Below are 20,738 nucleotides of genomic sequence, written 5' to 3' on the forward strand. Positions count from 1 at the left end.
AACATGCAATAAATGCATCTCGACCGTGGGGGAGCTTGTGGACAGGGAATCTTGCAGGTCTAGGAGCCTTGGGCATGCCCATGGGCAGGTTAGCATTGGATACCCCTCTGCTAAACTTAAGTAGTAAGCAACTTAAGGCCTTATGACATGGTGGGAGTTTTGTGGAACTTTAATGCCAAGGTGGCATGTGGTCCCGCATCTTTTTTCCCCATTTTTTCCCCATTTTTTCCCCACAAAACCAAGTGAGCTCTTTAGCTCCGGGGATTTGTGGGAAAAGGGTAGTGAAGCTTTTAAAGGATGATATTTATTATTCATCATGAGGAATTGACGTTTTCCACTATATTTATTATTCATCTTGTAAGCAAACGTTTAACCCACAACCATTGTTCCAACTCCTTCATCTGTGAGGATTTCCAAAAGCAAGGAGTGTGGTATGTGGCCATCAATTATACTAGCAGTTCAAACACCTTGAGCAAGTGAGCGTACACAGCACTCTACTTTTGGAATCATACCACCGGACACCTTTCCGTCGGCGATCAACTTTCTTATTTGTAGAAATCATCATAAGGGCCTTAGCATAGTGGAACATAAGGGCTTTATCATCAATCAACTTTCTTATTTGTGCAAATTGTCATAAGGGCTTTAGCACCCAACGAAAGAAGTCAGCAAAACTTTTTCCAATGCAAAAGCAACACATAATATACACGTTACACATTTTCATATACACGTTACACATTCTCTGGGCGAGGGACGGCTAAGGTGGACGTTGCATTTAAACGTTTGACCAAAGAATCCTTGGACGCTTCGAAATTTCAGCTTCAACGAGAAAGTCAAATCTCCATTACCAGCAATTTGCAGACAGACCTCGATCCTCAGCAGCAACAAGCTTTCTGTGATCCTAGGTGGCAGGAGTTCATCGATTCTTGCTTCAGGTCTTCTGGGTCCGTTGCAGAGAGCGAGAGCGAGAGAGAGAGAGAGAGAGAGAGATTTTCCCCGTATCGTGCCTCTTTCGACCATGGCATTATCCTTCGCATCTCCATCTTCATTCGTCAAACAATCCTCTTTGTCTCACATTACAGGTCCCTCTCTTTCGTTCTTAAGACTTCCCGCCTCTCGTAGCCTTCCCTCCGGTTTGCCTGTCAGACGGGTTGATGGGTCCCACAACGCTGGATGCCTGTCCAGAGCGCAAGCGGTTGCCGAAGAGCTCTTGACCAACGTAGGAAGGTTCTCATCCAGAGACAGAGTGGATATTCTCTCTGAGGCTCTTCCTTTTATCCAGCGCTTCCAAAAGAAAACGGTGGTTGTGAAGTATGGTGGAGCTGCGATGAAAGATGAGGGCCTCAAAGATGGGGTGATCAAAGATCTGGTCTTGCTGTCTTGCGTTGGATTAAGGCCCGTCTTTGTCCACGGTGGAGGTCCAGAGATCAACCAATGGCTTGCAAAACTTGGAATAGAGCCCAAATTCCAGGGTGGTTTGCGAGTAACAGATGAGGCCACCATGGAGGTAGTGGAGATGGTTCTTGTTGGTAAGGTGAACAAGTCTTTGGTGTCACTCATCAACAAAGCTGGAGGGACTGGTGTAGGGTTGTGCGGTAAGGACGGAAGGATGATTACAGCTAGACCTGCAGGAGGTGGTCTTGGATTTGTAGGAGAGGTAGCATCAATTGATACAAATATTTTGAAAGGCATTGTAGAAGCCGGTGGCATTCCGGTGGTAGCGTCAGTGGCAGCAGATCAGAGCGGTCAGGCTTACAATATCAATGCGGACACTGCGGCAGGGGAGATTGCAGCCTCATTGGGGGCTGAAAAGCTCATTTTACTGACTGATGTGCCTGGCATCATGCTCGATGTACGAGATCCCCATTCACTTGCGAAAGAGATAGATATCAGAGGAATAAGAAAGTTGATCGCCGACGGAAAGGTGTCTGGCGGTATGATTCCAAAAGTAGAGTGCTGCGTACGCTCACTTGCTCAAGGTGTTCGAACTGCTAGTATAATTGATGGCCGCCTACCACACTCCTTGCTTTTGGAAATTCTCACAGATGAGGGAGCTGGAACAATGATTGTGGGTTAAATGTTTGCTTACAGACAAAATTTGTGTGTAAGTGATCCACCATCGTTTTTGAAGGTTAGAATGCTCTGCTTACTCTTCTAAGTCCTAATAAATGTGGCACGAAGCTATTGCTGATTCGGACTCTATTTTCTTGCCTTTCATAGTGTTGTATCACTTCTTTGAGCTTTGTGGTGTAGATTTCATGTCTTTCTTGAAGAGACACGTCGATTCACTTTCTTTACAGGCTGTCGAGTTGTTTTGTGAGCCTATGCTTGTTCTTATCATTCATATTGATTTTATAATGTATTCATGTTATTAGGAAATTTTTAAGATGAAACATGAGATTCGGATTTGATTTTGTTCTGATTTTGTACCGTTTATGTGGGTTTGAGAACTTCATTTTATTTTAAAGGTTGTGAGTGGTTTCTAAGATAGAAGTATAGCATCCTTCAAAGGATCTTTGATACCGATTTTATAATGTATGCATCTATTACGATTTTTAAAGTTGTGGGAGAGTTGTGTGGGGGATATAAGTGTTATGTTGAAAACATATATGCAGAGATGATTCATGAGATTCAGGATTTCATTTTGTCATGATTTTGTGCCATTTACATAGGTTTGTTTGCTTCATTTTATATTAAAGGTTGTGGGTGCTTTATTTTATATTAAACGTATAGCATCCTTAAGAGGAATACTCAGCTGTAATCTATACTTTCCTTTTCTCTAGCATCCTTGTCATTGATATTATAATGTATTCTTCTCATTAGGGTTTTTTAGGTTGTGGGAGAGCTGTGTGAAGAATTTAGCTGTTATGTGGAAAAAAGATATTGATATGAAGCCCAACAACATCCTGCTAGATGAGGATTTTGTAGCCCATGTAAGCGATTTTGGAATCGCATGATTAATCAACCCAGGCATTGATGGAAAAGAACTCAGCACACTTTTGGAGGGCACCATTGGATATCTAGCTCCTGGTAAATTTACTCTACCCATTGGATAATGCTATGGAAAGTTGTGATATTGATGTGAATTTTATATTTGATGGTTATTTCTTCTTTGAGGTTTCAAAATAATTTGTGAAGTGGAATGATGATGAGTGTGAAACTCTTCAAAAGGGAATCATGTGGGTCATAGCTGATAGGTCAATAACTTTCTGAATTGGCAGAATACGCGTCATTTGCAGCAGTGGACTCCAAAGCAGATGTGTACAGTTATGGTGTCATGCTTCTAGAAATGCTGAGCAAAATTCGCCCAAGTAATAAGTCCAATTGTCATGGGTTGGGTTTGCCAAAATGGGTGCGTTTTACATTCCCTGATAAAGTTTTCCAGCTGTTGGATGGTTCTTTGCTAGGAAACGATATGATAGGAGAACAAGAGAGAGAGACAGATGCTTGCAGTTCTGAGTTTAGCTTTACATTGCACACAAGACTATTGGGATGATCGTCCAAGTATGGAAGACGTTACCAGGATTTAAGGAAAAAATTAAGGATCGGCCCTGTGATAAATCTACAATGGAGCTAATTCTGGTGTCATGGAAGATATTAACGCTCGTCAATGTTCAAGCAATCCCTGCAACCTTGGGGTCCCTTAAAAGTCTTATATGGCTAGATTTGTCTGTAAATTTTCTTACAGGAGGGATTCCAGACTCACTCAGAAGCTTGCAATTCTTGAGGCTTCTCAATGTTTCATGTAACGATTTGTCAGGAATCATTCCAAACACAGGAGTCTTTCAAATGTCTCTAGCAAGTTCTTTGGCAAGGCTATGTGGTGCTGTTTTGCACAGTCTGCCAAGTGCTCCTCGTCGTTCTCATATTGTATCATGTTTGGGTTCTCTTCAATTTTCTGCCCTAAGTGCTTCACTTGCGACAGTATGTCTCCTCTACTGGTGGTTGTTTCATGTTTCCAAATCGAGGAAAGATGGTCTCACAGTTGTTTGCAGTTTTTTTGAGACAGGAATTGCAACAGAAGCAGATTGACAGGCAGGAGTAGACTACACAGAAGATTTACAAGAGAGTGTCAAACATTAGGCACTGTCAGGCATAGGAACTTGGTCAGAATTTTGACTTGTTTGTCAGGTCCTAATTTCATGTCATTGGTCTTGGATCTTCCAAATGGGAGCCTAGAAATGCTGCTGCATGAGGGTGAGATTTTTTGCCCATTGACATGAAGTATGCGTTGCCTATGCTTTGGAGTATTGCATCATAATTGTGGCACCTTATGTGGCCAGCAGATTGTGCCTTGTAATCTGAAGCTGAGCAACATCCTCCTAGATGAGGATTTCGTAGCTGATGTAAGCGATTTTGGAATTGCACGATTAATCAACCTAGGCAGTGATTGACAAGAACTCAGCACACGTTTGCAGGGAACCATTGGATATCTAGCTCCTGGTAAACTTACTCTGCCGATTGGATAACACTATGGAATGTTGCGATATTGCTTTGAATGTTATATTTGATGGTTATTTCTTCTTTTGAGATGTCAAAACACTTTCAAAAGTGGAATGATGATGAGTCTGAAACTCTTCAAAAGGTAATTTTGTGTGGTCATTGGCAGAAAGGGTTTGCCAAAATGGGTGCCTTCTACATTCCCTCATAAAGGTCCCACCCATGGAGGAGGAGATGCACCACAGCCTGCTCATAAACTACCACAGCTGCAGGAGGGATCTGCCCAAGGGATGCGCCCCAGGAGCTGCTCTAAGTTGTGTGAAAAGAGGGGGACGGCGGTTGTCCCTTACGTAGGGGAGGGGCTGCCCCAATTAGGGGGTCGGCCAGCCCCTATGGGTGGCCGACCAGCCCAAGGTCGGCCATCAATCCCAGGTCGTGGCTGGTTGGCCATCTGGGCCTTTTGCCAGCCCTCTTCTGGCCCCCTTTCATCCACATATGCCTGGCCCTTCTTTGGCACGACTACTCCCATCCGGGGCCCACTGGCAAGCAGCCAATACACAGTCCTCTCCCCTCCGACTACTCTTCTGACATCAGGGAATTCTCCCATGGGTGGGCACACCCACAGTAGAGGACCTCATTCTTTATGGTACAGACATGAGATGAACTCCTCAGAATATTTAACACCACCTCTCAGTTCATGGATGTAACGTCAATCCTAGGGAGCTGGAGTATGGCCAGAGTGTCTACAGAGATCCACCGTCATCGTAGAGGGCTGCCGCATGGCATTGTTGTGGGATTTGTTACGAAAAACCCCATCCTTTCGCTTAATTGCCTCAGCTAGACTGCCTCAGATACCGAACTGCATGCTCCCAAGCTAAGGGTACAACTGTATCCTGACATTGATATCCTAGTGTCTGGATCTCCTCACCAATCATTATCACTTGACCTGTGAAAAGGGACTCTGTCCTCTGATCCTCCTTTGGTCAGGTCACGATCCTTTGTATGCTATCGCTGCTGCAAGATCCACAATCCTACCTACGAAAGATTTTGCTTGAATGAGCTCTCAATAGCTCCTCTAAAACCTCAAGTCCAATCTAGTATGCCGCAACAAAATCATTGAACCTTCATGCTTCCAGTACGAGGCAATAATCCGTTCACAAGGATCATCTACGATATGTTGGGCTCAGGTCCCTGCGCTAGCAATCCTCCAACCCACAGCTAGCAACTCATGAACGAACCGTTGCTGCGGAACAGGAAACCTTATATCTGTACTCCTGAACTGGTGGTCTACATGGGTCCACATGAGTCAAGTGGAACTAACTCCAGTGGTCTCGAAGTCCCCCTTGTATCCTGCCTTGTTAAAGACTCCATATGCTTGTGCTCACATGTGCAGGTACTGAATGTCCTTGCCTAGTGCCATCAACTGCCAAGCCATCCACCATCTGGTATTTGAATGCTTGGTGCAACACATCCTCATCCCATCTGCCCCCGAGGGAGTGCTGAGATTTTGTAGATCCACATTCTTCACTTAGCCTTCCCATACAACCTGGCTGTTGCTTTGTCCCGGACAACAACGCAATGCTCCTTCAATCCCACTCGCATGCCGGGACTGCAGACTTTATGCATTGACAAAAGATGGAAACCAAGGGACGGAGCATAATAGTGGACTCGTCATTGATACGGATGTGCCCTGCTTTTCTCCGAAGGTCCTATAACATCTCTCGAGATGTAGTCATGTGCCTGGAAGCACTACTGTTGGGTAGCCTTATCTTTTCCCCTTCATGTAGTTCCATCCTTTCGGCTTGTGGCTAATCAAAAGCCTCGAAACCTCTGACCTTTGGAGGATTCAGAAATCACTCCTCCTGAACCAAGACTATTGGAACAAGCTCCTCCCACGTGATGGGAGATGAGCCTTCTGCTCATGATCACCGATGAATAGAAGATTGAATACCTCTCTGACAAATGAGATAGTAGGGTGATGGCCATGTCCTCTGATGAGATCTCCTTACCTACTTGAAGAAACTCCTGCTGAAGTGTCTGCAACTTGTAGATGTGCTCCTGCATGGAAGAAGACGTTGCAAGGTTCAATACTTGCATCTGGACTTCCAGGGAAACCCTGTTCATAGGTGAACTTGATTGTACAACGAAGAGATGCGCTCCCATATCCCTCCTGCCATCGTCATATGTTTGATGTTGTTGATCATCTGGTTTGTACAGTTGAGGAAGATAAAGGAATGTACACGGGCATTGGCGTGATCCCACGACTGAGTTTGGACCGCATCCTCCTCTGTACTTGGCTGTGGAAGACCAATCATGACAAACTCAGCCACGTTGTAAGGCTTCAAGACTGAGTCCATCATCACCTACCATATGCCATAATTGTTCCCATCCAATTGGCGTTCCAAGGGGGGCGTAGGAAGAGTGGGGATCTTCATATGCTTCTGCGCCATATCCATCAGACGGGGACTCTCTCCTTTTGTGTCTGATGTTGCAAGATCTGACGTGGTCGTGTGAAAGGGGGGGGTGGGATAAGGAGCTGCAAAATGCTTGCAAGGTGGCTGTCCAGCAATGACACCACCTTCTACTGCCCCGTACATCCCACTACTTTCTCCAAACACCACACAAAAATCTGTCCAACTGGTTCTTTTTCTGTCTCCAGGATATCCTGCAACCTAGTGCTCTGATACCATGTCAAAATATGCTGTGGAACATAAACAACAAACTGTAATTGACAAGAGAGAGAGAGATGAGAAGATGAGACAAAGACATGAGATCTGCCATGAAACCACTACTGTACTACGCAGCTCCAAATGCAAAAGGAAGAGAAAGATTGCAAGCCCCAAATGGAGGGGGAACGCTGCCCAACAGAGGCACGTATATTGCAGAAGATACCCCACGCGTGGATAAAGAGATGATGCACCACAGGCTGCTCATAAACTACCACAGCTGCAGGAGGAATCTGCCCAAGGGATGAACCCAGGAACTGCTGGAGATTGTGTGAAAAGAGGTTGAGGGGTGCCCCTTACGTAGGGGAAGGGGCAGCCCCTGCAGGTGGTCGGCCATCAGCCCTAGGTTGGCCACTGGCTGGTCGGCAATCTGGGCCTTCTACCAACCCTCTGCTGGCCGCCCTCTGGCCTCCTCTGGCTCCCATATGCCTGTCCCTACTTTGGCTTAACTACTCCCATCCGGTCCCCCTTTGGCACGCATCGAATGCACAGTCGTCTCCCCTTCAGCTACTCTCCTGACATGAGAGAATTCTCCCATGTGCAGGCACACCCACAATAGAGGCCGTCACTCTCTATGGGGCAGATAGGAGATGATCTCCTCAGAATATTAGCATCTCTCGAGTCTCTTTCTGTCCCTCCCACCCCTTCCCTTTGTTTTCCCACCCCCTCCCTTTGTTTTTAATGGCATATGGATATCTATTTCTCCTCGCCTTTCTTTTTGTAATTTGTCTGTTTACTGCTCCCTTGTATCTCATTAAAAGCATCAGGTGTGTGGTTGACTAGAGTAGAATGTTATCAACTTTATAATAAGGGATGTGTGTGTGTGTAACATGCAACGGTGAATGATCGTGTAATGCGCAGCAAGACCTTTAAACCTTTGTGCAAGGCGTATGCATATGCACCATAAGAGATAGAGAGAGAGTGATAAGAGCTGAGAGTGACCTGAGAAATTTGTAAAAGAAATTGTTAAGAGGGCTGCTGAAACAGACACCAAACATTCTTCCGTTCGCTGGACCAAACCCCGGCTCAATTGCTGCGTGTACTCCTCCCTTAGAGGCTGATCTGCATTGATAACACTTGATCCCAGTACAGCTCCTATCCTAGGCTGAGACCTAGACCTACCTAGAACCCTAAGACGGAAACACTAACCTATTGTTCTCTAGTAGGTATGAGTGAACAAGGACTAACTATCTAACTTGACCTTAGGCTGAGAGACTGATCTACGTAGCTCGTGCCTGACTTTCGTTGGACAAGGGCTCACAATGGGGTCACACGTGGCATACGACAAAATATCCTATAATAGGAACTATTTGCACTTTGTTGATGAAGCCAGTTGTCACCTTGCACCCAAGTGTAGGGGTGCATGTGACATTCCCTCCTTACTTGGCAGTAGGTGCATGGCCTCCAAGTAGTCCACCAATATCTGGGGGAACTCTTGGAAGAAACTCTCATCTAACCACACCACTTCATTGGTTCCTCCATCTTGAAACTTTGTGTAGAATTCACGGATCCGGTGTCTTGACCCATGCTTCCATTTGTGGAGGAGGATCAGCTCTGGCTCAATGACCTTTGCCTCGTAGATCACCTCGGGTTGCTGCCCATTAGAGATATTGCTAAGTGCTGGCCCAATATATGGCTTCAACCATGTCACGTGAAAGACATTATGCATTGTGCAACTTTTTGGTAACCATAGCTTCATAGAGACATCGTTGATTTTCTTAATGATGGGGAATGGTTCGAAACTTTTGAAGGATAACTTAGGGCATTGCTTGCCCACTTGTTTTAGCCTTTGCTTTATAACCATCAGATAAACCTAAGCACCCTCTTTATAATTGACATCCCGTCGGGACTTATTAGCTTGGTGCGTGTACTTGCTTGAGTATGGCGAGGTCTTTAATTGACTCCGTAATCTCAGCCATGGATTCTGTAGTTTTGTTGCCATCGAGGGACAGTGATATCATCTTGGTGAGGAGTGAAGAGAACCTCCTGCGGAAAGAAGCTTTATATAGGGTACGCCCATTACTTGAAGAGTAGGTATTGTTCAATAAGCCTTCTACTAATGGAAGGTACTGCTCCCACTTGGACTGCGAATCATGACAATACGATTTTAGTACATTAAAAGATAATTTATTGTATTCCTCTGATTGCATGTCGGTTTGTCGATGAAATGAACTAGACTTTTGGAGCTTGGTGCCAAAGTTCGAACAAAGCCCTCCATAAGTGTGAGGTAAATTGGGAATCTCTGTTTGTGGTAATCGTCCCAATACTTGATAAATAAGCGGGCTACATCTTTTGTACTGGTTGTCTGCTTGCATGGTATAAGCATACAAAATTTACTAAACCGATCAATAATGGTTAGACATTGAGTATTTTGCATACCTGCAAATGCAGGAAGGGATCCCACAAAATCCATCGTGATGTCTTGGAAAGGACGTTTGAGGATTGGTAGGGGATAAAGCAATCTTGCTGTCTTCTAATGGGACACGTTTACCTTTTGGCAGATGTGGCATCTCTGCACATAGCTGTATACATCCTTCTGCATTTTAGGTGAGTAAAAATCTCTCTAGTTTCTCCAATGTACTGTTGATGCCTCTATGGCCGCCTGTGAGGGCATCATGGAGTAGAGCTTTGTGCTTGTCTTTGAGCGCACAAAGTCTTTGCTTATAGAATAACCATCCATCTTGAATTGAATAATGGCCTGGTGCAATAGTTTGGGCAAACTGATATTGAGTGCCAAACCTTGTGGAGTCCGCATACTGTGTTTTCATAGAGTCAATGTCCTTCCCTTTAATCTCTAGTACATTGCCCTTTTCTATGGTTTGAATGGAGGCTTTCCTGTTGAGAGCATCAGCGACAGGGTGGTTCTTGCCAGGGGTATACTCAATCATGCCCTTGAACTGTTGGAAGATCTGACTCCATCAGGATTGCCGATCGCTCCACTGGGAATTGGGCATTGTCTGTAACCACTTTAAAGCCTGGTGGTGTATCTGGACTGTGAAGGTTCGTTCGTAGAGGAACAGCTTCCAATATTTCAATGCTTGGATAGTTGTAGACAATAAATTTTTTCGACAAGGTTAAGCTTTTTGTTGTAGTATGCCACAGATCTTTCTTCATGTTGTAAGACTGCCCCGATGGCTACATCACTAGAATCGGTGATAACCTAAAATGGAGCTGTTGTGGCCAACCACTGTAGGTCATGGAAGGCTTGCAAAGTTGCGTTGGCTATTGATATCTTCCGCTAGCGAGTCTTCACCCCTTTCAATAAGTCGGTCAAGGGGGTTGAGGTGGTGGAGAATTCGGGCATGTGCGAACTGTAGGCCTAACACAGCCCTACGAAAGATCGGATTAGGATCCAAGCGAATTCCAGGCGAATGCTATTGGCACTGATGATGTATCCCAAGTAGTGGATTTCCATAAGAATGAACTCACTTTTCTTGGCATTGAGATATAATTGGTTAGCGCGCAAAAGATGTAGACTTTCCGCACATCTCGTATATGCTGCTCTGTTGTGGTTGAGAAGATTAAGATATCATCGAGAAAGATGAACATGCACACTCCTATATGCTTAATGCGAACGTCCATGACATCATCATGTTGAATGTTGGTGGTGTATTTTTGAGACTGAACGGCATGACTGCGAACTCATAATGAGCTCACTCTGTCCTGAACATTGTCTTTGGAATGTCAGCGTCAAAGATGCAAACCTGGTGATAACCTCTCTTATGGTTTATCTTGGAAAAATACTTAGCACCATTTGAGCATTCTTCTATGCGGGGCATGGGAAATTTATTGCTTATGGTGATCTTGTTGAGTGCCCTGTAGTCAACACATAGTCGTGCTGACTTATCCTTCTTCTGGACAAATAGATTTGGAACTGCAAAAGGTGATGAGGATGGTCGGATAAACCCAGCGCGTAAAAGCTGCGTGAGCTGTTGTTCTAACTCTACCTCCATGGTCTTAGATAATATGTAAGGAAACTTACTGATGGTCCTCGAGTCTATGAGGCGGAAGCTGTGGTGGAAGATCATCCTGGAGCATAATATCTGGATTAGATCAGCCATGGCCTGCCCCAAAGGAGGAGTTGGCTGCGCTGAATTGAGTTGACAGTGGACGTATTACACCAATGCGCATACAGTGCCTTTGCGAACAACATGAGCTGCTTGGATGTGGGAGATCAGTGGAATACCAAGAATGCATCTGTCCCCGTGGATGATCACCGGCTCAGCTAGTCCTTCTAGAATGGTGAATGAACCCTGCTGCCAATCGGGCACATGTGAATATTCTCAAAACCACTGGATACTATCAGGTCACAACCTAAAAGCAGTGTGAGTATGAAGTCACGCTGGAAAGAGGTTTTTTGAACTGAGAAAGGAAAATTTTTGGCCTTGTGTGTGATCTAAGTCGTAGCCCGGGTGTAAACCCATCCACCGCAAGTTCATGAGGTACTAGAGTGCACCCCATCTTTTTGGCGGCCTGAGGGGAGATAGCGTCTTTTGAACTCCCCATGTAAAAAAGACAACAAATCGTTGTCCCTTAGCTATGCAATAGGCCCTGATGAGGGCTTTATTTTGCTCATCGAGCATGCCTTCCTCCTTACCTGCAGAGACAAGTGAGGGTACAGTGTTTAGAGTAGGTAGAACTGCGATTGTGGTTGTGGTAGTAGGCAGAGCTGGGAGTGCCAAAGTAGTGGCGATGGTAGAAGTTGGCACTTTCGCAGCCTTCTCAGCCAACCATTTGGGCAGTCCTTCCATGCCCAGTGATGTGGTGGTAATGGAAGCAATAGTGCTCCGCGTGGTATTAATTCTCCGCCTTGCATTCTATTTTGAATCGTATTGCCTCCTAATCTTGAGCTTCCTTCTTGCTTTGAGTATGGTCCTATAATGCCCGCCTTAGCTTTTTCATCTGTAGTCATCTTGGGCTTGGACACCTTTTTCTGACCAGCTTATTGTTGGTTGTCCCTCTTTTGAAAACTATTATCCTTTGACTGAGGGCCTTTACCTGCTGGGTTGTTGGACTGTTGTTGCGGGGCTTTCGCTGCTGCTGCTGCTGTTGGTTGGACATGCTTAGGCTTTCCCTCGTTCAGCATCATTTCCTGAGTGAGCGGGTCGAAATTACAAAGAGGGAATCGAATGTTAAAGTTCAACCCCCTAATAAACTGCTTGAGTTTGTTGGTCTCAGACACACCTAACTCCTGCTGGGTCGAGGTAATCACCTTATTACTATAGGTTAATACCGACAAACCATTCTTGGCTAGACGAGAGAACTCATCTTCTAGGTTCAACAAGTATTGAAACCGAGCTTTGAGGTCAGTCACAAACATATCCCACTTAAAGCTAGAGACTTGTGTGGTCGGATTCATATAAGGTTTAGATGAATGTTGCCACCAAGTCATCGCTTCACTGGTCAAATGAGGGGCGGCTAGGTGGACTTTGTCTTGTTCATCCTGAATACGAGCTAATGGAAAATTGATGAATAGACTGCAAAATGGCTGATTGTAACACTTACCATTGTACTTCGTGAAATTCGAAGTGGACCGGATGAGTGGAGTAACCTTTGGTGCGATCGAACCTGAGGATGAAGCAGTGCTCATGCTAGCTTGCATAGTAGCCAACATCTGTTTGTGCTGGAGAAACATAGCTTCCTGGTCAAGCCGGTGCTACTTCTTGGCTTGGGCCATCTCATCCCGCCAAAGTGCTACCTCTTTTTTGCGCCCCTCGTGCATCAGCAAGAGCAATATTTCAAATTCTGAGAGTCCCTTGCCTTCTTCAGATTTGAATTATGAGAGTCCCTTGCCCTTCCCCTAGCCCACTCTCCCTTGATGGGAGCTCATTGGCTCAGCCTTGAGGGGGCCCTTCTGGGCCCTATCCTAGGCTAAAACCTAGACCTACATAGAACCCTAAGACGGAAACACTAACCTACTGTTCTCCGGTGGGTAATAGTGAGCTAGAGCCTAGGACTAGCTATCTGACTTGACCTAAGGCTGAGAGACTCACCTATGTGGCTCATGCCTGACTGTCCCTAGACAAGGGCTCACAATGGGGTCACGGCATACAATAAAATATCCTATCATAGGAACTATTTGGGGTGCATGTGACTCTCTCTCTCTCTCTCTCTCTCTCTCTCTCTCTCTCGTCTATGACCAGCTAGACCCCCTCTAGCAAACCACAAGAACAAGACTGAGAATCAAGGCCTTTGAGAATACACTAGCTCCCACAAGCTTCGTTAGACTAAGCTTTAACAATCAGCCACGCAAGCACCATTAGCATCCGTTCGGGAATCAGTGGAGCCACTCATACGCACATTCATACGACTACCAGCAAGGAGCTCTTGATGCATGCTATGCGAGATGATTAGTAGAGCCTATGCGCTTTCGCTCGTTCACCAGCCAACCCGTGTACACATCGTACATTGACTAGCTAACCAGCCCATGGCCCAACCAGAAGCTCAGCTTGCCTCTACATGTTGTATAAAGACCATCGGACCCTTCCCCTAGCTTGTTGAACATAATGCTCTCTCCTAGCCCGTGAGCTCACATGCTCCGTCGTATGTTCGTCAGAATTAGGGAAGAAAAATCAGGAATTACAGGTAAAGGTTCTAACATTAGATGCTCAATTGGGAGAGAGCACTATAAATGCAATTCACTCATAGATGCAAAACACAGCTTTATTAAATGCATCATAAATGGGGATAATTATGATATGGCTTCAGTTTACACTTCCTCGACTTCTATAGTTTGGACTAAAATGTGGCATCATATGGTATATAATCCTTGGACAGGCAATGCTTTCAAATGTGGAGATTTTAATAATTCTCTTGGATCAGAGATCATTCTCATGTGATGAGAAGAGAAAGGGATGCATGGGCATATATGTCTAACACTTTGCATGCCTATGATTTGTGGTAGAATCTTATGCCTACTACTGTTGGCTACACATTCCATCATAATGCATCCACTCAGTATTGGGCTTGCTTGGATCAATGGTACATGCTCCATGTGGCATAGTTACATGATTTTACTTGTGAAATGCGTTTGGATTATCCTTTGCACTTATCTGATCACTTCCCTGGTATATATGACCTTGCATTTATACTAGTGCATGATGTGCAACCGCCTTGCAAAAGGCTTTTATTGGTCAATAATTCTTATCTGAAGCACAATACCTTTTACGTTATGGTTAAAGGCTCTCATTCATAGACTTTTCTTGCATGCTTCTGTCAATGTAGACTGAGCATGGGACTGTTTCTCTTTGGGCATGCAAGACCTGATCAATGATTATGGCAAATGTTATCAACGTTACTGTACTTTGCAGCACCAATTTTCCATGAATGACCAATCTGCTTTCATGCAGCCCTTCGTTGTTTGGCTGAGAATTAGCAATGGTAGCTTTGCTCTAGTCAAAAAGCCATGCAGGATGTAGGTTGTTCTTCCAAGGCTTTCTTCAAAAGCCTTCACACTTCTCACTGTATGCAGTTTTTGCATCACATGTTGTGTCAAGATTGTTCATGGACGATGAATAGGCGACAGCAAGTTGTTCTAACATGTTTGTAGCCCCCCCTCTCTACTTTTACCTGTTATAAATGCATCGAATTTTTTTCTTTGCAATGTTCAACCCATTCTCTCCCAAGAGGAAGCAGGTAAGCTGGAGCTTCCTTTTATAAATTAAGAATTAAAAAACAGCAATGTCTAAGTTGGGCGCTCTAAATCCCCAGGTTGGGATGGTCTCACAGTTGAGCTTTTTTGTTGAATTTTGAGATCAGTTGAGCCCTTTCCTGTTGCACATGATGAATAATGCTAGGCTCTCTAGCACTATGCATTTGTTGTGGAAAAAGGGATTGCTTCCATGATTCCAAAAAGCCCCCCAATGTCAATATTTGTCGGATTGGCGACCAATCATGCTGATACTGTGCTGTATAGGCTCATTTCTTAAATGCTAGTCTTATGCATATTGCATTCCTTTTATATGGGCTTGCACCTTGCTCAGTATGGTTTTGTGCGTCATAGGTAGATCATGGATAATATTGCAAATGCTTACGTAAGCATTGAATATGCCAAACACACCCATCAGGATGTTTTGATTATGCAGGTCAACACTGAAAAAGCATTTGGCATTGTCAGATGGGATTTTATCGTCGCTATTATGCGATGGTTGGGCTTTGGACCCAAGATGCAAAAGGTGGTTTACTGACTTTATGAGGATGGCACAACTTGTTTTCTTTTATTTGAATCCCTCTCTTCTTCTAGTCTATTTGTCAAGGTTGTCCTCTTAGTGCCCTACATTTTGTAATAGCTACTCATTCGTTGTTGATGCATATAGATGCCTTGGTTTTGCAATAGCGTCTGCATGGCTTTGAGTCCTAGAAGCACACCTTTTGTCAACTAGGCTTATGCAGGTGATCCTTTTTTCTTTCTGCAAACCTCAAAAGCTAGATTAAGGCATCTTATGTAGGCGCTTGATATATTCGGTCTCGCAGTTGGAATGAAAGTGAACTTCAGTAAATCAAAACTTTTGCCTCTCCATAAGTGTGATATGCATTATCTTTTGTGGCTTGGACTCTTGCTTGCTCCTGATCAAATGGTGCACCATTTGGGTTATCCTATTGGATGGTGTATCTCTTTGCCCACGAGAGACTTTGGGCGCTACAAAAGCTTTTATGTAGGCTGGACTATTGGAAATTATCTACTTGGCTATTGCATGCTTGCCTTCGATTGTGTAGTCCATTCTCATGGCAAATGTGCAATTCTATTTGTCAGTTATTTCCTAGTCTTCTCTCCACATTCAAAAATGTATCACTAAGGTTGTGGAATGCCTTTGGTGCACTAGACACATAAGTCGCTACATCTTCTCAATTAAAATTATGTTGGTTCGCCCAGGATGGATGGAGGCTTGAACATTCTCAATATTCACATTCATATGGTAGCTTTCAAGGTCACACTCTTGATCTCTTTTTTAGAGTAGCATCAGTCCTGGGCTCTTATGCTTTCCTATATGATTGGCTCTCTCTATACATATGCTTTTGGCCATTGGTTTCCCGCTATCTCTAATGTTATTTTTGGCCACTTGCATGGCCATGTAACATGTTCTTGTCTATTCGTTTTTCACTTGCCTGATTCATGATTGGCGGTAGCTTTGGCTTATTTGCATTGGTTGGATCACTGTCTAGGTCCAAGAAATTCCCTCCATTTTGTAGAGCATTCATTGGATATGAGTGTTTCGTCCTCCTTTAGCCCATCTTCAGCCTAGAAAGGCGTATTTCCTACATCGTTTGGGTGTTTCTATAGTGGATGATGTGGTGGATGCTCTGGGCTGCACTCTTTCTTTTTCTCAAGCATGGAGCAATATTGTTTGGATTTGCATCACAAGTCTGTTTGGCGGATTCTCACTACTGTGGTGCATCCTTTTCACCTTGTCCCCACCTGTTTACTACTCCTTTATTGGATTGGAAGTTTGAGCAGGCACTTCCAAGTTTTGTCGCTTTTCCATTTGCAAATCTTTCTGCCAGAAAAGTTTATCATCTTACTTCCACCGCAATGGATCCAATAGCATGTTGAGTCATTTTTGGAATCTTGACAACTCTCTTACTTGGTGGAAGGCTTGTCTGAAACTCTCTTACTTGGTGGAAGGCTTATCTTCAACTTACCAAGAGTAATAAATTTCCTCTCACACAGCAGGTCTTCTCGTGGCATTGTTTGGTAGGGGCATTACCTGGGGGATCTTTATTGGCTGCCTGGTGTATCACTTCCTCGGCCTGTGCCCTAGTTATTTGCATCCAAGGGCGACTGCACTGTATCTTTTTTGGATTTGCGCTGCTGCTGCTGATTTTCTTCTCAGGATGAGGACGGATCCTTATGCTGGTTTTTGGAGATATGCCTATCGGCCAGACTATGCTTAGCTTTTTTCCCAGTGTCACTATTAGGCTTTGTGGTCATTATGTCATACCCCCGTAACATTCGATTGTACGGGCACTATTTGGTGGATGTTTATTGCATCGGTGTCATGGGGGCATGATTTCTAGCGAATGCATGTTGCTCTGCTTTATGTGGGTAGGACCCTGGGAAAAACAAGGAGCGAGGTCATGGGTTGCTTGGTGTGCTAGAACCCCTAGCAATCAATGCCTTGGGGGTCAAAATTGTGGTTTGGATCTAGAAGGGGGGAAAGTACCTTAGTTTTCAAGTTAGGCCATTGGTATGTTTCTAAAAAGACTCCCACTATAGGGGGCTAGGGGAAAATGGAAGAGGCTGCCATGTGGAACCTTCCAAATGAAAACCAATTTGGTATGGTTAGCCATGGAAGCTCCCATGAAAAGAGCCACAAAGAAAAGACGATGACATGCGATTTTTTAGGGATCACCAATCTAATGAAGAGGCTTTTCCTTTATATGGCATTTTGTCCCCTATCCGAAAACCCGAAACTCTGGGATACCCCATGCATGATTTATGTCTAAAAAACCTCTTACAAGGTATCAACAAATGGTTGCAACTCAAGAGTAGTGCATGGCTCTGAATTTTCTGTAACTAAAACTTGGCGGTGCTTAGGATCACTCCTCTTATACTGAACCAAGTCCATTGGTAGTCGAGAAGACCCAGAAAGTAAGGTGTAAGGAGATCAAGAAGAGGGATTATGAATAACAAAACAACTAGGCAAAGAGAGCTTATACACATGAAATATAACAACAATGTTGTGGGAAAAGAGAGCTAAACATGCTAGGAATATTACGGCACTAAAAGAACTGCTAACAGCATATGGAATAGAGATGATTGGGCAAGAAGTATGACCAAATGAAAGGCGCTAAAGAGGACAATCATAGGACAATAGTGTATAGGCAAAATATGAATAGTGAAAGGTGAGATATACAAATAGAAAGTGGCGCCAAAACTCAAAATTGAAGGCACTACAAACCATGAAGAGATTTCAATCCCTTTATGTCACTCTAATGAAGAACCTAGCTTGGGACGAAAACCCGAAAATCTGGGATACCCCATGCATGATTTATGTCTAAAAAACCTCTTACAAGGTATCAACAAATGGTTGCAACTCAAGAGTAGTGCATGGCTCTGAATTTTCTGTAACTAAAACTTGGCGGTGCTTAGGATCACTCCTCTTATACTGAACCAAGTCCATTGGTAGTCGAGAAGACCCAGAAAGTAAGGTGTAAGGAGATCAAGAAGAGGGATTCTGAATAACAAAACAACTAGGCAAAGAGAGCTTATACACATGAAATATAACAACAATGTTGTGGGAAAAGAGAGCTAAACATGCTAGGAATATTACGGCACTAAAAGAACTGCTAACAGCATATGGAATAGAGATGATTGGGCAAGAAGTATGACCAAATGAAAGGTGCTAAAGAGGACAATCATAGGACAATAGTGTATAGGCAAAATATGAATAGTGAAAGGTGAGATATACAAATAGAAAGTGGCGCCAAAACTCAAAATTGAAGGCACTACAAACCATGAAGAGATTTCAATCCCTTTATGTCACACTATCTCCTACACACCCACCCACCCACCCACCCTCCCTCCCACACACACAGAGCATGGGGAGTTAAGTGGGAAGAAAAAGGGGAGAAAAGAAGCCCAATGAGATAGAGCAATCCAAAGACAAAAGGAAAAGTTAGAAAATACATAGCGTGAAGAGCTTCACGAGGAGGTGGGCTGAGTAAAAATTTCTACTAGACTAGAATGATAGCATACTGGGGATGAGGCAGGTTGGGAGGGCTAGCAAACTCTCTCTACAACTCATGCATGTACAAGCACACACACATGAGCGCTCATACATCCATGCACGCACACATGCGAAGCTCACACTTTCAAAGTATGCCACTCAACCTATATTTTGCTCACCATTTTTCCATTCCATGTTGCCCGCGTTTACCAACATTCCCTTTGCTGGTCGGCAATGTAGCAGGTCAGCTAGCAGTCGGTCTAGTCGGGTCAGTGGTGCTCTGCATGTGACCCAGTCGGCCAGATCCCTAATTGCCTACTAATAAGGGGTCATTTCCCCACATTTCAACTAGCAACTCTTGCAGGAGATTAACCCAACAATTCTAGCCTTGAGCTCAATAACCTAGTGCCCTCCAGCAGATTCAAGAGAATCAAAATGTCCTGAACATCAATTAGGGAGAAGAGGAATGGTAGTCTGCCTCTCTTCAATTTATTTGCAAATAGTAATAAACAATAAATCCTCTTTATGGAGAGGGAGAAGGGGAGTGGGGGTGGCAGTTGCGACCCAGTCTTGCAATTATTCTCACACTCTCACAGACACAAGCAAAGGAGTTTGTATGCCTTTCACTTTAGTTATGCGCTTCTACATTCACAATTAGATAATGGGTTAGAAGAGAGTGAATCAGCTCCCATGCTTGTTAGAGGAGCTAAACCCTAGCAGCGGAACATGTTGTACCCACAGATGGCGCTACACTATTTAATTTCCCTCGAATCGTTGCACACAAGTAGATCATGGATACACAGAAGTCTAGAGAATACACAGCCAAGTAAAAAGTTGATGTGTTATATGTGTCGTGCTCCAATATATGATTTAATCTCAATAGAAAAGTGTCCAACAAAGTACTTCACATCCAAACCCTGGTTATTCATGTACTTGAAGCCCAAATGATGTTCCAAATTGTTTAACAGAAAAATCTACTGTAGCAGATGGCAGCAACAACACTCCTTTTGCTAAGTGTCTAGTGATAGGAATGTTGTGAGGGATCGAGGATCGAGGCCACAAAGGCCTATATGTATAGGAGACTCAAGCTTCCTTATCCCCTTTGGATATATTCTTATCACACCACAAAATAGGGCTGATCAGCCCCATTTTAGGGTGGACTTTATCAAGGTAGGCTGACCCATTGTTTGCATGTATCCAGGAGTCGGCCCATCATATAAGGGTCAACTTGGTCCTTCCGGCCTGACCCCTAGCCGTTGGTGGTAGTCCTACCCTGGGTTTGGGTTTTTTCCATGCACCTTTAGATCTATAAATGCCACCAATTTCATGGACCAGATTAGCCTGCCACTCCACCTCAAGTGGGGCCTCAGATTGATTAGGGCTACTAGTATCAATTTAGTTCTATTATCATGCTCCCCTACCTGCCTCCACAAGATTCAATTAGTCTCAACAGTTGTGACTACAATTCTTAATAATTCGTTGCCAATCGATATAATTTTGACACATTCAATGTGTGTTATCATTGTTGAATTTTTTTTGCTTAGCCCCATATATAACTACATTTAGTTGTGACTCAAATTTACCATGCGATATGCCAAATACCATTGTCAATGAATATGCTTAGGTGTCAATGAATATGGGCATCTAAGGTAGGAATCATGCACATTGTAGCATCCCAAAACCTTCGCATACAAAAGAGATTTTAGATGTCTGAGACTAGATCACCTCCCAACCAACTATATCACACATACACACGTTCCTCACAGCCTTCTCAACTTGGGTCAATTGCATCAAATTGGGACAACCTTTTTCTCCCTTTGTAGTGCGGATTATGATATACCCCGATTCCTTGCAAGACAAATTTCTATTCCTAGCTCCTTGCTAGGTGCTCATCGCCCCTCCCGTAGTG

At 44.1% G+C, this 20,738-nt stretch overlaps 1 protein-coding gene and 1 pseudogene across 2 annotated transcripts; one reads left to right on the forward strand and one right to left on the reverse strand.

The window, feature by feature from the left end:
- The first annotated feature begins 724 nt into the window (after positions 1–724).
- Positions 725–3,916, forward strand: NAGK (N-acetyl-l-glutamate kinase). Of its 2 annotated transcripts, none has more exons than XM_087370844.1 (3): positions 725–2,128; positions 2,821–3,027; positions 3,219–3,916. In XM_087370844.1, the coding sequence occupies exon 1, from the start codon at positions 1,016–1,018 to the stop codon at positions 2,072–2,074; it is 1,059 nt and encodes a 352-aa protein (XP_087226970.1). In that variant the 5' UTR covers positions 725–1,015; the 3' UTR covers positions 2,075–2,128; positions 2,821–3,027; positions 3,219–3,916. The 2 variants fall into 2 exon arrangements, with proteins under 2 accessions (XP_087226970.1, XP_087226969.1); XM_087370843.1 differs by having other exon boundaries at positions 2,831–3,027.
- A 4,583-nt stretch (positions 3,917–8,499) lies between these two features.
- On the reverse strand, positions 8,500–12,555 carry LOC147880737 (uncharacterized; annotated as a pseudogene).
- Between the last annotated feature and the right edge of the window lie 8,183 nt (positions 12,556–20,738).

Source organism: Dipteris shenzhenensis, chromosome 32, assembly GCF_047967505.1.
Source record: "Dipteris shenzhenensis isolate YYH24624 ecotype China chromosome 32, Dip_SZ_1.0, whole genome shotgun sequence".
Lineage (NCBI taxonomy): Eukaryota > Viridiplantae > Streptophyta > Polypodiopsida > Gleicheniales > Dipteridaceae > Dipteris > Dipteris shenzhenensis.